The sequence below is a fragment of the Heterodontus francisci genome, chromosome 1 (assembly GCF_036365525.1).
Source record: "Heterodontus francisci isolate sHetFra1 chromosome 1, sHetFra1.hap1, whole genome shotgun sequence".
Taxonomy (NCBI): Eukaryota; Metazoa; Chordata; class Chondrichthyes; order Heterodontiformes; family Heterodontidae; genus Heterodontus; species Heterodontus francisci.
In genome coordinates, this window is record NC_090371.1 from 53,364,998 (window position 1) to 53,377,589 (window position 12,592).

The 12,592-nt window shown below is 42.4% G+C and overlaps 1 protein-coding gene across 1 annotated transcript in view; it reads left to right on the forward strand.

The window, feature by feature from the left end:
* The window catches only part of dcc (DCC netrin 1 receptor), a 1,023,267-nt gene that overhangs the window by 871,433 nt on the left and 139,242 nt on the right, over positions 1-12,592 (forward strand). The window contains exons 16-17 of the mRNA XM_068054526.1: positions 6,526-6,636; positions 9,642-9,836. Coding sequence (XP_067910627.1) covers positions 6,526-6,636; positions 9,642-9,836 — 306 coding nt within the window. The remainder of the gene's footprint in view (positions 1-6,525; positions 6,637-9,641; positions 9,837-12,592) is intronic.

The following is a 12,592-nucleotide window of genomic DNA, read 5'->3' on the forward strand; positions in this document are numbered from 1 at the left end:
GTCTTCTGACCCCCTCTTTTTCGGTCAGGCAAGTCTTTGGACCATTTATCAATTTTCTCAGGATCCGCCAGGACATGCATCCAATAAGTGTTGTGCTCAGACGTGATCACCTCATTACCGTCTGTAGTCTTCTTTTCCTGCTTGACCTTAACACGTTTCTATTTAAGTGGGGGGGGTGAGCCGCGCAAAAGGAAACTCATCATCAGTATCACTTTCTTCGCTGGAGGACTCAACTTCCTCTATACCGGCTTCACGCCGTTGCGTTTTTTGTAGTTCTTTTAGTAACGACTCCAGATTCGGGAGATGGTTGTGGTCGGCGGGGTCCGCAGGGCTGTCCCGGTCCCTTCGGTTGGGTCGCCTGTCCGTCTTGTAATTGTTTTTTAAGTTCTTTATTTTTGGTTTCCATCCTTACTTTTTCAGTTCTAGTTTTTCTAATTTAAGCTTATCCTTTCTCAGTTGTTCGCAGACCACCTTCAATTGGTCCTTCGCATTAGTCAGGTTGCGGTCGCGTTGAGACAGTTGAGTTTGTTGGATAATTTCATTACGCTGTCGGATCTGGCCCATTACGACTAAGGACCATTGGGTCCGTTCTTTATCCTTTAAACGGGTCGTTTTTCCCCAAACTCTCTTTATAAATTCCAGGGACCACTGTCCCTTGGAGGCACCGTATTTCTGTTCAATTTCAGTACAGGTTTTAGCCAAATTAAACTGTTGCTCTATATATCCTTTTAACTGCCGACGAATTTCATCTTCGGAAACGTCTGGCGGGGCCCGCCCGCCTTTAACGGTGGTTGGCAACTGTCGGTTTCCTGCTGTTTTCCACCTCAACTATCTCCAACCATGTCTTCTTGATGAAAGCAGCAGATTTCTTCCTCCCACTGGTGGGAAAAATGTTTCCCTCTTCCTCCTGACTGCAGCCAGTAGTAATTTCAACAATGCTTCATTAAATCTGGATGCTGTCCTTGCTCTCTGTCCACCATCCATACTGAACACCTCCAATTTCCATTTGTGGACTTTTAAATAAGGCTGAGATCACGTTATGTGGTTGCGCATCAGGTTGGTGACTCAAACTTGAAGGTGAAAATTAATTGATACAATTGAGTTGAGATCGCAGATTCCAAGCCACTCAATCCCCCACGCAATCCACACACACCCATCTCCCTGGCTTGGTATCTGCCTGCAGATTAAAATATAGGTCATTGATTCTGCACTGAAAGTGCCATAACGTTGAAAATTTACTTGGTGGTGGTGTCAAAAATGTCTGACCTTTGAGTTAATAGAAGGCATATTCAGTGATTGAAACTGTAACTGCCCAATGTCTAATAGTGAGGGAGTTTCAAATATCTTTACACATGCACGGTATGCAACATCAGGACTCAATGTGCTAACCATTGCTTAGACAGTGATTGACTTATGACAGCTCTTTACATCAGCAGGAAATCCTTTTCTGTTTCTTGCAGTGGTGTAATAGTCTGAATATTAGCTGTCCAACAGTGTATAGAGAGACGATTGGTATTTAACTGCATTACTAGCCATGAATTCTAATGATTAATAATCATGCTATTGAGCTGGGAATTATTATCACTAATTCATCTAAAGAGAGTGACACAGCAAAGTAGAACATAGCCTTTGTCTGTGATGCTGCACATTCTGTAAATCATTGTCCACATGTCACATCCATATTAAAGGGCGACATCAACTGAGTATAAAACATGAGTGGAAAATGGGTTATATCTGTATAACTTACTACATGAAAAGTGACACTAATAGACTGTTTATGTAACGTATGCAAGTCTTAGAGGTTTGGGAGCTTTGTGTTTTTCATACTGAAGCTGTACAATTTTTGAAAAAGGGGTGCATAACATTTATATTTAGGGTTGTACACTGCAGAAGAATGTTGCTTGTACAGACTAGGGTACATATGGACAACATTTATGCAGGAGAGATTCACAATACAATTGCCCTGGGCTTCTCTGATTTCCTTTTAAGTGCTAATTATGCAGGAGAGATTCACAATAAGATTGCCATGGCTTCTCTGAATGTTCTTCGATATTTCCTTTTCAGGGCTAATTATGCAATCCTACACTGTCTTGTTCCTCCTCTTCCATTAATCCTCTAAGTGTTGACATCAAATTGTCTCCTGCAGGAACTCAAAACTGGAAATCCTTACTCCCTCAGTCCTTTCCACTTCCTACAATCTACAGGCTTTTAAAACCCAAACATGATGTTACCGAGTAATTAAATTTTGATTTGACTCATCATCTCTCCTACTCTTTTCAACTTGGTGTTATCCTCCATTTTGGGCATTGGATCCTCAATAAAGCTTATAGTTTGGCAGCTGCATATCTTCCTGCGGTATTAGAAAATAGATATTGGTTACCTCCTTCACTAACGCAGTATTTTCTCATCTCAAATATGTCTCTTTTGCTGCAGTGGGTATGCAGCTTATTCAGCGTGTCAAAAAATATTTATGTAGTGTTACAATCACCTGGTTCATGGTTTGACAATCACCTGGTTCATTGTTTGTATTAATTTTCTAGACGTAACGTTTAATTTGGGAATTGATTTTTTTTTAATTCAAGACAAATGAAAACACCTGGTTTGAGAATCTGGCAAACAAGCCTAGGGTGATTACAAATCAAAGGGTAGCTCATGTTTATTTAGTAAGGTCATATTGGAAAGTGTAAAGACCCTACACAATGGGAACTTGTTGATGGAGACGGTGTGTCTGCAGCTGCCATCATCAGGGGTTTAAATGATTCATATGATTTCCCAGAACAGAGAAGATTTAAAGTTCAAAAACCTCTCCATGAGTGCTTACAGAGACAGAGTTAGAGAGGTGAGAGCCATAACAGCGCAGGTGGCCTCATTCAGTTGGGCAGTTGGAACCAGAAAGTTTAGGAGAGCTTGTTCTGTCATTGTTAACAATATCAATTATTCATGTGGATATCAGGAATCAAAGAGAAGATTTGGAGTTGGAAATAATTAGTTTAAATTGCTATCTGGGACATCCCACATATACCACATTGTTATGGAGATAAATCATGCAGGGAGCGTCTGTTGGTTATTTGAGCTGGGTGCTTGCTGAAACAGTCAGTCAGTTGGCTTTTGGAAAGCAGTTGACTTTTGGAAAAGCAAGTTGGCTTTTGGAAAACTTTGGCTTTGGAAGCAGCTGGTGTCAGGAGCAAAGAGGCCATTGGGAACCAGTGGTGTTTCTGCTTTGAGGCAGGCCCGTGTTCAAGTTGGGAAATCCAGATTTGGGAGGTGATCTCATACCTCGGAAGACAGCTAAGAAATTAAGGAAATTGAAGTGAATTCCGAAGAGCTGTGGTACACTTTGGATCGGTTCAAGGAGAAGTGAACAAACTGCCAAGATCCTGTAATGTATCTGAAAAATTCTCGGGATAGAAGTAACAGTGAAATAGCAGTGTTCTGTTGAGATTTAGAGTTTGAAGTATACATCTTCATGTCCTGTTAATATTTTAAGTTTAAAATATAAGTGTTTTCAAATTGTGGTGTTAAGTTAGTAGTTTAGGGCTTTGCTTAAAACGTGAAATCTTGTGACATAGTTCTTTCAGTAATAACTGGGAATTTGACTTTCTCTTTTTAAAAAGTTAATAGTCCCTAACAAGATCGTATAACAATAGCATATGGGCCATGGCATCTTTAACATCCACCTGAACCACCAGAATAGAGAGACGGGACCTTGGTTTTGCATTATACTCAAAGTATTTTATCTCATTTTGGTTTGATGGCTAACTCTATAAATCCAATTACCATCCATAAGGGAGCTAAATTCGCATGCCTATGACCTTGAAACTTACTCCAGTGTCAGCCAGTGCTGACTCTAACAGAATATGTGGGTTCGTCAGGGAGGGCAGCTAACTTGCATGGAGCCAGAGGGCATTTTGGGCATCTGCCAGTACAAAGCAGCCAAGAAGGCTAGCCTTTTTTCCCAGTTTGTGGGGAGGTATGTCTGGGCTCCCACGCCTGAAACAAGGGAAAAAACTGCCATGGTGAGCATGCTGCATTTACAAGGGAAACAAATGCTTACTTCTTTAGGAATCCAGGCTGCTTCCCCAATCCAGCCCCATCAACCACACCTCCATCCCCTCAACCCTTGCCTTATCTGGCTGAAAATACAAATGCCAGGCCCTAGTAAGGCTAGGAAATGTAATTCCCAGCATGCGGAGGTCCTGCTCCATCTAAAGCAGGGGCCCATATCTCACTAGTTGGATGTTTTGCCCCTGTGAAACATTGGCAAAAAAGTGGGTTCCAGTACATCCAGGTCCCAGCCTATTTCCTGGGCTCTCCGTTGCTTTCTCACTGGAAATGTGATGGAAGCCTCATTTAGGGTTTCTACCCACACTATCAGCAAAGTTACAGCAGCATTTTGGGAGCAACTGCAAGGAAATTCCTGACTATTATCTTGACCACATTACTATATATTAGGATGAGTAAGGATACTCCCAAGGTCATAGGGAGTTGATATTTAGTGGAAGGGTAATCTAAAATATAGAAGTTAATAAATTTATTGTAAAAAGGGCAGAAAGGACACTAAAATATAATGGCTGCCTCTGGCAATATAGCATGCCTTTCACAATGTGAAAAACAGAGGTCTCACTTCCCTCTAAAGTGCTGACCCCATACTAGGTATCAATGACATGATACAAGCTTTGGATACAATTTCCACTTTATGTGGAAAACCTTTATTAACCCACTAAGTAGTATTATATTCTTACAATACCAGTTGCTCGTTCCTGGATGGTCGAGCTGCTGGACGAATTCTTCCACATGCCTTCCTGTGACTGACCTAGTCACACTTCCCAGCTGCAGCAACAATGTCCTTGTGGGCTGTGGCTTTATACCTCTTTCTGACCCTGGTCCCTTGACATATAAGGTAATGTCTCGAATTGGGTCACCTGATTGGGTTTCCGTGCCTTATCAATCCCACCCTGGCTATGCAAGATGATCTGCATGTGGTCCTATCCTGCTCTCAGCAGGGGAGATCTTAAGTGTATACCAGCAATGAATGTGATATCTGCATCTTGATAAGGCAGGAAGGAAACCATTCACACATAATCCAAGAGGCCATTGTCTATGAGAGTTGTTGTAGACAGAGTTAAAGGCCTGCTCTGGTCTGCAAATGAGACCCGACTGGCCAGAATCCTTCCATTTTTTCCCGCACCCGACCCGACCCAACCATCAGTTAACTTACCTTCTGTTTTTCACTTTATTCCTTACTTGCACAAGCTTAAAATAACTGTAACAAAACCACCTTTAAAGTCCAAAAAGTAAATTAACATTAGAGTCACTTACCTGAGGTGGCAATAGAGCGTGTCCGATCCGGCCCGACCTGAATGCCGGACCCGGAAGTGCGTCCCGACCCGACTCGAACCCAACATATGTCATCGGGTCGCAGGCCTGTAGACAGAGTATCTGATGTTGTAATAATCTGGGCCACCATTTTAATGACATGTCGTGACACATCTGTGTGTCTGTGTGTGTGTGTGTGTGTGTTAGTTTGTATGTGTGTGTGCCACTGATCAGTTAAACTGTCTTTATTTTTAAAAGTCTAGTATGAGCCCCAGCGATGATATCTTCTGTCAGAATTTTTCTCCCTTCGTCCTGATGTCCTCCGCACTCCATGTTCTTACCGCCCGGTGAGCTCCACAGGCTGGTCCACACCACATCTGGTTACATTTTACTTCTAAACAGAAATGCAAGAGATATTAAAATGCCTTACACCATTGAACTGGAATGTCAGCCTCGTTGTAGTCAAGTCATTGAGTCAGCCTTGAACCTACAAATTTCTGACTGAAGGCAAGATTGCTATCAACTGAGCCAAGCTAACCCTATAAGGCAAAAATCACAAGGCACAAAGAATAATGCAGTGCCTGGCTAAATGTAACTACAGTGTGCAGAAATGGGGATATAATGTAGCAGCTCTACCTCTAAACCATGCTCATATCTAGCAAGGTTCTGTGCCAGCATTGGATCTTTGCAATTTCTATTCTTACATGTGCACTATACGCATCTGAGTAAGTATATCAGTGTGCTAGGCTTTGCCCAGTGAAAAGTTGTGACTGGTTTAAGCATCTCACATTAGTGAAAATGAAAATTTCTTCCCGTGATGTAATATTGTATTAAATCCAATGATGACAGCTTTCTGCAGAGTAGATCTTGACTTTGTGTGATAGTGTAAAACAGGTGATAGTGAGTTGGCAGCCTATTTGCATCGCTCTCTAGTTTTATTTCCATTCACATCAATAGAAATAAAAATCAGGAGAGATGTGAATCAAGCTGCTGACTTGCAATCACTCGTTTCACACTATCGCACAAAAGATCTACTTCTATATGTGCACTGGATGTTAGGCCTCAGTTCATATACACAAAGGGAGAACAAATGACTACAAGTCTTGTTTGTATATCTAATGCTTCTTGTCTGGCATATAAATCATGTTTAAAAAAAAGTCAACCTTTAATAACAGTTTGAGCTAACCATTGTTGTAATTTGATTGACAGGTCTAGACAAAGGAGGGCAGTACAGTTTTCAAGTTGCTGCCATGACAGTAAATGGAACAGGCCCAGCATCTGACTGGTTCACAGTGGAAACACCAGAGAATGATTTAGATGGTAATAATCCTTTTAGAACAAATCAGTACACCACTTACAGCATAGAACCATGGTATTTGAAATGATGGCCAACAAATCATCAGTAATTTGGTAGTCAGTGGTGAAAGATCATGATTTTGGGTGAAGATCAACGAAAAGGGGGAATTGAACAGTGATTACCTCATGCAAAGGATTTAACCTGAGTGGTGAATGTGTTAACTTGTGGAGTATGAGATGGATGCCATAGGTGATTAATAAATTTATCAGAGGCCAGTTTCATTGTATATAATGTATGCTGTCATTGCATTGTAGCTGAGAGTGTCTGTCCCAGTTTCCATTTATTTGGTTTCCATTGAGCACCTTCTTTTGACAAATCCTGTGAACGTTATGTAACAACAAGTATATTTAAAGAATATTTAATGATGAGCTTTAGCTATTAGGGCCACATTGATGTTACTGATAGTGCATTTATATATTTGTGCTACCTGTGCCATTATAGCATTGAATAAATAGGGGAATTCCTGATTTTATAGGAAAAATAACCCAAGTACTGATCCAGGAAAGATAATGTGAGAGAGAGAGTGTAAACCAACAGGATGATAAAGTCTAGATTTTGTGGACATGTTGTGGAGAACCGAGACATTGGTGGGATCAGGTTTAATCTCCCGCTTTGCTGTGATCCTAAATATTGCCCCTCTACAGTCGAGAGACAACTGTCGAAGTCAAGTGCCTTCGATCAAAAAAGGATGGAGGGACAATCTGAAGAGTTCTCAACGGGCCTCTATCTGACGCCTCTAATGGCAGAACATAGAGTGTAATAAAGAAGACCTAGGTGCAGGCTGCTTCCCAATTTCTTGGCTATATGAGGCATGATACCTGGTGACAGTATCTTAGGGCAAAATACTGAGGGAATAACATACCCTCAGAGAAACAGGACATTGCAAATTGTGTTAAAGGTAACAAACAGGGTAAATTGACCTTTCTTTCTGGCAGAACCAAACTATCAATTTCCATGGCATGGAACCCTTTGCAAAAGTGGGACTTTGTAGGTTTAGGGTTGAAATATTTGAGATATAGCGATATCTACCTGTTATAATCAGACATTAAAGGGAAACTGGTTAAAACTTGAATTTAAAGGGATAAAACATTTTTTTTAAAACTGCTTGCCCTCAGTGGCAAGAGGCCGTGGCTTCAGTAAAACCCGATTGACTAAATTTGAATTCCAATCGACAGTGAATTTCTCTGAACCCAAATTTAAATATGCTCAGCCCAGCCAGTTCCTCCAAGCCTGCCAGCTTTATAATGTGTTCAGCTGGGTTTGTGTAAACAGTCTCACTGTTCAGTTAGCAAAGACTCCACTGTAGTACCATTTACAGACACAGAGTCATGGGAAGCATGCCTGCAATTTCCCAATATGAGCTGCTTACAGGCAGGACTGCATGCCTGGAGTGCTCATTTGGAAAATCAGCTTGAGGATATTTAGCTGAGATCCCATCTTCCTGTAGATGGTAAAGTCTAATGGCACGACTTAAAGATGAGCAGGGATTTCTCCTAGTGTTCTGACCAACATCCCTGCCTCAACCAACAACATTGGTTCATCTCACAGTTGTTTATGGTATCTTGCTGAGGTAGGGACGGCACAGTGGTTAGCACCGCAGCCTCACAGCTCCAGCAACCCGGGTTCGATTCTGAGTACTGCCTGTGCGGAGTTGCAAGTTCTCCCTGTGACCGCGTGGGTTTTCGTTGGGTGCTCCGGTTTCCTCCCACAGCCAAAGACTTGCAGGTTGATAGGTAAATTGGCCGTTGTAAATTTCCCCTAGTGTCGGTAGGTGGTAGGGGAATTGAGGGAAGGTGGAGATATGACAGGCTAATGGGATTAATGGAGGATTAGCATAAATGGGTGGTTAATGGTCGGCACAGACTCGGTGTGCTGAAGGGCCTGTTTCAGTGCTGTATCTATAAATAAATAGAGTGTATTTGTGTATACAATAGCAATCAATCTAGTTCAAAAATAATTCATTAGATGAAAATACTTTGAGGCATTTCAATGTGATAAGGCACAAAATACATATATTGGGCTAGATTTTAAGGAGCGCTTGATGTCAGGATCTGTGGCCAGGAAGGGGCCTGAAGATGGCTCCGGATGAGGCCCATCATGGACCTCGACGCCGGCAGGGTCCGGCCCAATCCTCCCGGCGGCAGCGGGGCACCATGGAGGCCCCCCACCACTTGTCAATGGGAGCACAATCACCATATGAAAATAAAGTAAATTAATAGATTTGCATGTACTTACTATTAAACTTGATGTCCCGCTGTGATCTTCAGCCCGGCAGCCAGCACTCCCGTGCCTTCGGATCCCTATCCGGGGAAACGAGGCGCAACACTGGTGGGGAGCGGGGGAGGTATGTTTATCAGTGCAAGAGGGAACGGAGTCACATTAACGTCCTGGGTGTAGAGGATGGTGGGAAGGGTTGTAATTTAAAGTTTGTGGGGGGGGGGGAGGTCAGATGTTAAAGGTTAGTGTTTTTGTGGGGGGAAATGGCAAATAATTAATTCAATTGTTATTGGGGGTGGGATATGACAAAATAAATCTATTTATTGCATTTCATTCAATTTCTCTTTAAATATTTAAATTAGCTGGTAGGGCTGACAGCTCTTTAAAAAAAAGTGCCTGCGCACAGGCAGCTGACGCCATTTCCGGGGATGGACAGCCCGCCCCCTCCATGTGATCGGGGGCGGTGGCCCGCACCAGCTATTTAAATGAGCCACTGTGCTTGAGATTGCAACGGCTCATTGGCATGTGGCCCGCACGGGCAGGCCACCACTTTTTTTGCCCGCCACCGAAATTCAGCCCATTTTTATAAAACAAGCCTATCCTAAAACTGCTGTGCACGAGACACCTGTCTGAGAAGTAAAATTTAAATAATTTATTTTCTTAAATTATGTACTTTTATTTAGTAATTTTACAAAATGAATTTGGAAATCATATATATGTACTAACAGAAGATTTTATTCTTCAATCACAGAATCCCAGGTTCCAGACCAGCCAAGTTCTCTTCATGTCAGGCCTCTGACTACAAGCATTGTGATGAGCTGGACTCCACCGTTAAACCCAAACATTGCGGTTAGGGGTTATATCATTGGTTACGGAGTGGGGAGTCCCTATGCAGAGACTGTGCAGGTCGACAGCAAGCAACGATATTTTTCCATTGAAAATCTAGGTAAATATCATCTGGACATGATTTTTTGGAGAAGAAATGGAAATACTAGCTTGACATCTGGCTTCAATACCTTTAGCAATAAATCCGTGGTCTGAAAATATTTTGGCAATGATGAAAGCAAAAGCTAGAATGTTGCAACGAAATTTCCTATAGCATGGAGCACCATTGGAGCTCAAACTATGCCTCATAGTATCACTGCAGTTTGAGACACCTGGTTTGATCTCAAATACTGTAGTATCTATCGCATTGCATTTGCTGTCAGAAATTAAAAAATAAATCCCACCTCATATGAATTCACCCCACCTAAAACAAATTAACTGGTCGTTCATCTCATTTGCTATTTGTAATATTTGGTGTTTGCAAAGTGGCTGCTGTATTTGCGTAAAGACAGCAATTACACTTCAAAAATAATTCTTTGGATATCCTGATAGAGTCATAAAGTTATACAGCACAGAAACAGGCTCTTCGGCCCATCATGTCTGGGCCATCAAGCACCTATCTATTCTAATCCCATTTTCCAGCACTTGGCCTGTAGCGTGGTATGCTATGGCATTTCAAGTGCACATCTAAATACTTCTTAAATGGTGTGAGGGTTCCTGGTAGTGTGTTCCAGATTCCAACCACCCTCTGGGTGAAAAAATGATTCCTCAAATCCCCTCTAAACCTCCTGCCCCTTACCTTAAATCTATGCCCCCTGGTTATTGATCCCTCCGCTAAGGGAAAAAGTTTCTTCCTATCTAACCTATCAATGCCCCTCATAATTTTGTATACCTCAATCAGGTCCCACCTCAGCCTTCTCTGCTCCATGGAAAACAACCCTAGCCTATCCAGCCTCTCTTCATAGCTGAAATGCTCCGGCCCAGGCAACATCCTGGTGAATCTCCTCTGCACCCTCTCCAGTGCAATCACATTCTTGCTACGGTGTGGTGACCAGAACTGTACACAGTACTCCAGCTGTGGCCTTACTCGTGTTTTATACAGTTCCGTCATAATCTCCCTGCTCTTATATTCTATGCCTCGGCTAATAAAGGCAAGTATCCCATATGCCTTCCTAACCACCTTATCTACCTGTGCTGCTGCCTTCGGTGATCCATGGACAAGTGCACCAAGGTCCCTATGACCTTCTGTACTTCCTAGAGTCCTACCATTCATTGTATATTCCCTTGCCTTGTTAGTCCTCCCAAAATGCATCACCTCACACTTCTCAGGATTAAATTCCATTTGCCACTGCTCCGCCCATCTTACCAGCCCATCTATGTCGTCCTGTAATCTAAGGCATTCCTCCTCACTATTTACGACACCACCAACTTTTGTGCCACCTGCGAACTTACTGATCATAACTCCTATATTCACGTCTAAGTCATTAATTTACATTACAAACAGCAAGGGTCCCAGCACCGATCCCTGTGGTACACCACTGGTCACAGGCTTCCACTCTCAAAAACAACCCTCAACCATCACCCTTTGCCTCCTGCCACTAAGCCAATTTTGGATCCAATTTGCCAAATTGCCCTGGATCCCATGGGCTCTTACCTTCTTAACCAATCTCCCATGTGGGACCTTATCAAAAGCCTTACTGAAGTCCATGTAGACGACATCAACTGCCTTACCCTCATCTACATATCTAGTCACCTCCTCGAAAAATTCAATCAAGTTTGTTAGACACGATCTCCCCCTGACAAAGCCATGCTGACTATCCCTGATTTATCCCTGCCTCTCCAAGTGGAGATTAATTAATGATGATTTGGTATGTCCTAATAAAGCACTACATAAATAAAGTTCCCATTCATAATGTTTATATGTTAGCCTTGATTTTTACACCCGTGAGGTAATTCAGAAAGGTGAGCACAATACCTGTCTGGAAGGGGCAGCAGACAGCCTATTTTAACTGATGGGCCTCATATTGGATTTTAACAGAAGGACTTCATATATAAATGCCATTTACTGACTGCCTGACCAAAATGGCCAGGGAGTTGGTGGGAATTAGCCGCTTGACCATTAAAATTGTGACAGAGGCAGCAACCGGGGACCAGAAGATTATTGGAGCACAGAATGCTTTTCTGTAGGGAATGTTGAAGCACATTAAGGAAAAGTTGGATAAATATTTGAAGTTGAGGAAAAGAGTGGTGGAGGTTGGAACCAAGCAAGGTCAGTCCCATAGAGGAGAGGTGGTGGATAATCATGGAGTGGTTGATTGTGTTGAATTGCACAGAGGTTAAGGAGGACAAGGAGGGATAACAATGATATGATTACAATAACAAAATGATATTATTGATGGCGTTGACAAGGTGATGCATGGTGCAGTAGGTAGGACAGAAGCCAGAAGGGATTTGAATGTGGAACTGGACGAGGTGAGCATATAGCTTGAGAGGAAAGGAAGAATAAATATGTAGTAGTAGTTAGAGAAGATGGCAGGGTAAAGAATGGGTCTTTTGTGCAGAGTGTGATGACAGCGGTTTTGAAGGCGGGGGGATCAATGCAAAAGGAGTAATTGATGATGTCAGCACTGGGACAAGGAAAAGTAATTGATTGGTTGTTTGTTAGATGGCAAAGGGATCAAGGGTAAAGTCCCGGGGAATTCTACGTCTGGTGAAGCCAACTATCACCATCTAACCACACAAAGAATGACCATTGGGCCAGTCATCAAAGGTCTCTGGGCAGATGTATGGAACTACAGCCCAGCATAGGTCCGTAAGTTCAGGAGAAAAGGCAGAAAAAAAATGAAGGGAAAATTTCAAGATATAAGAATTCAAAAG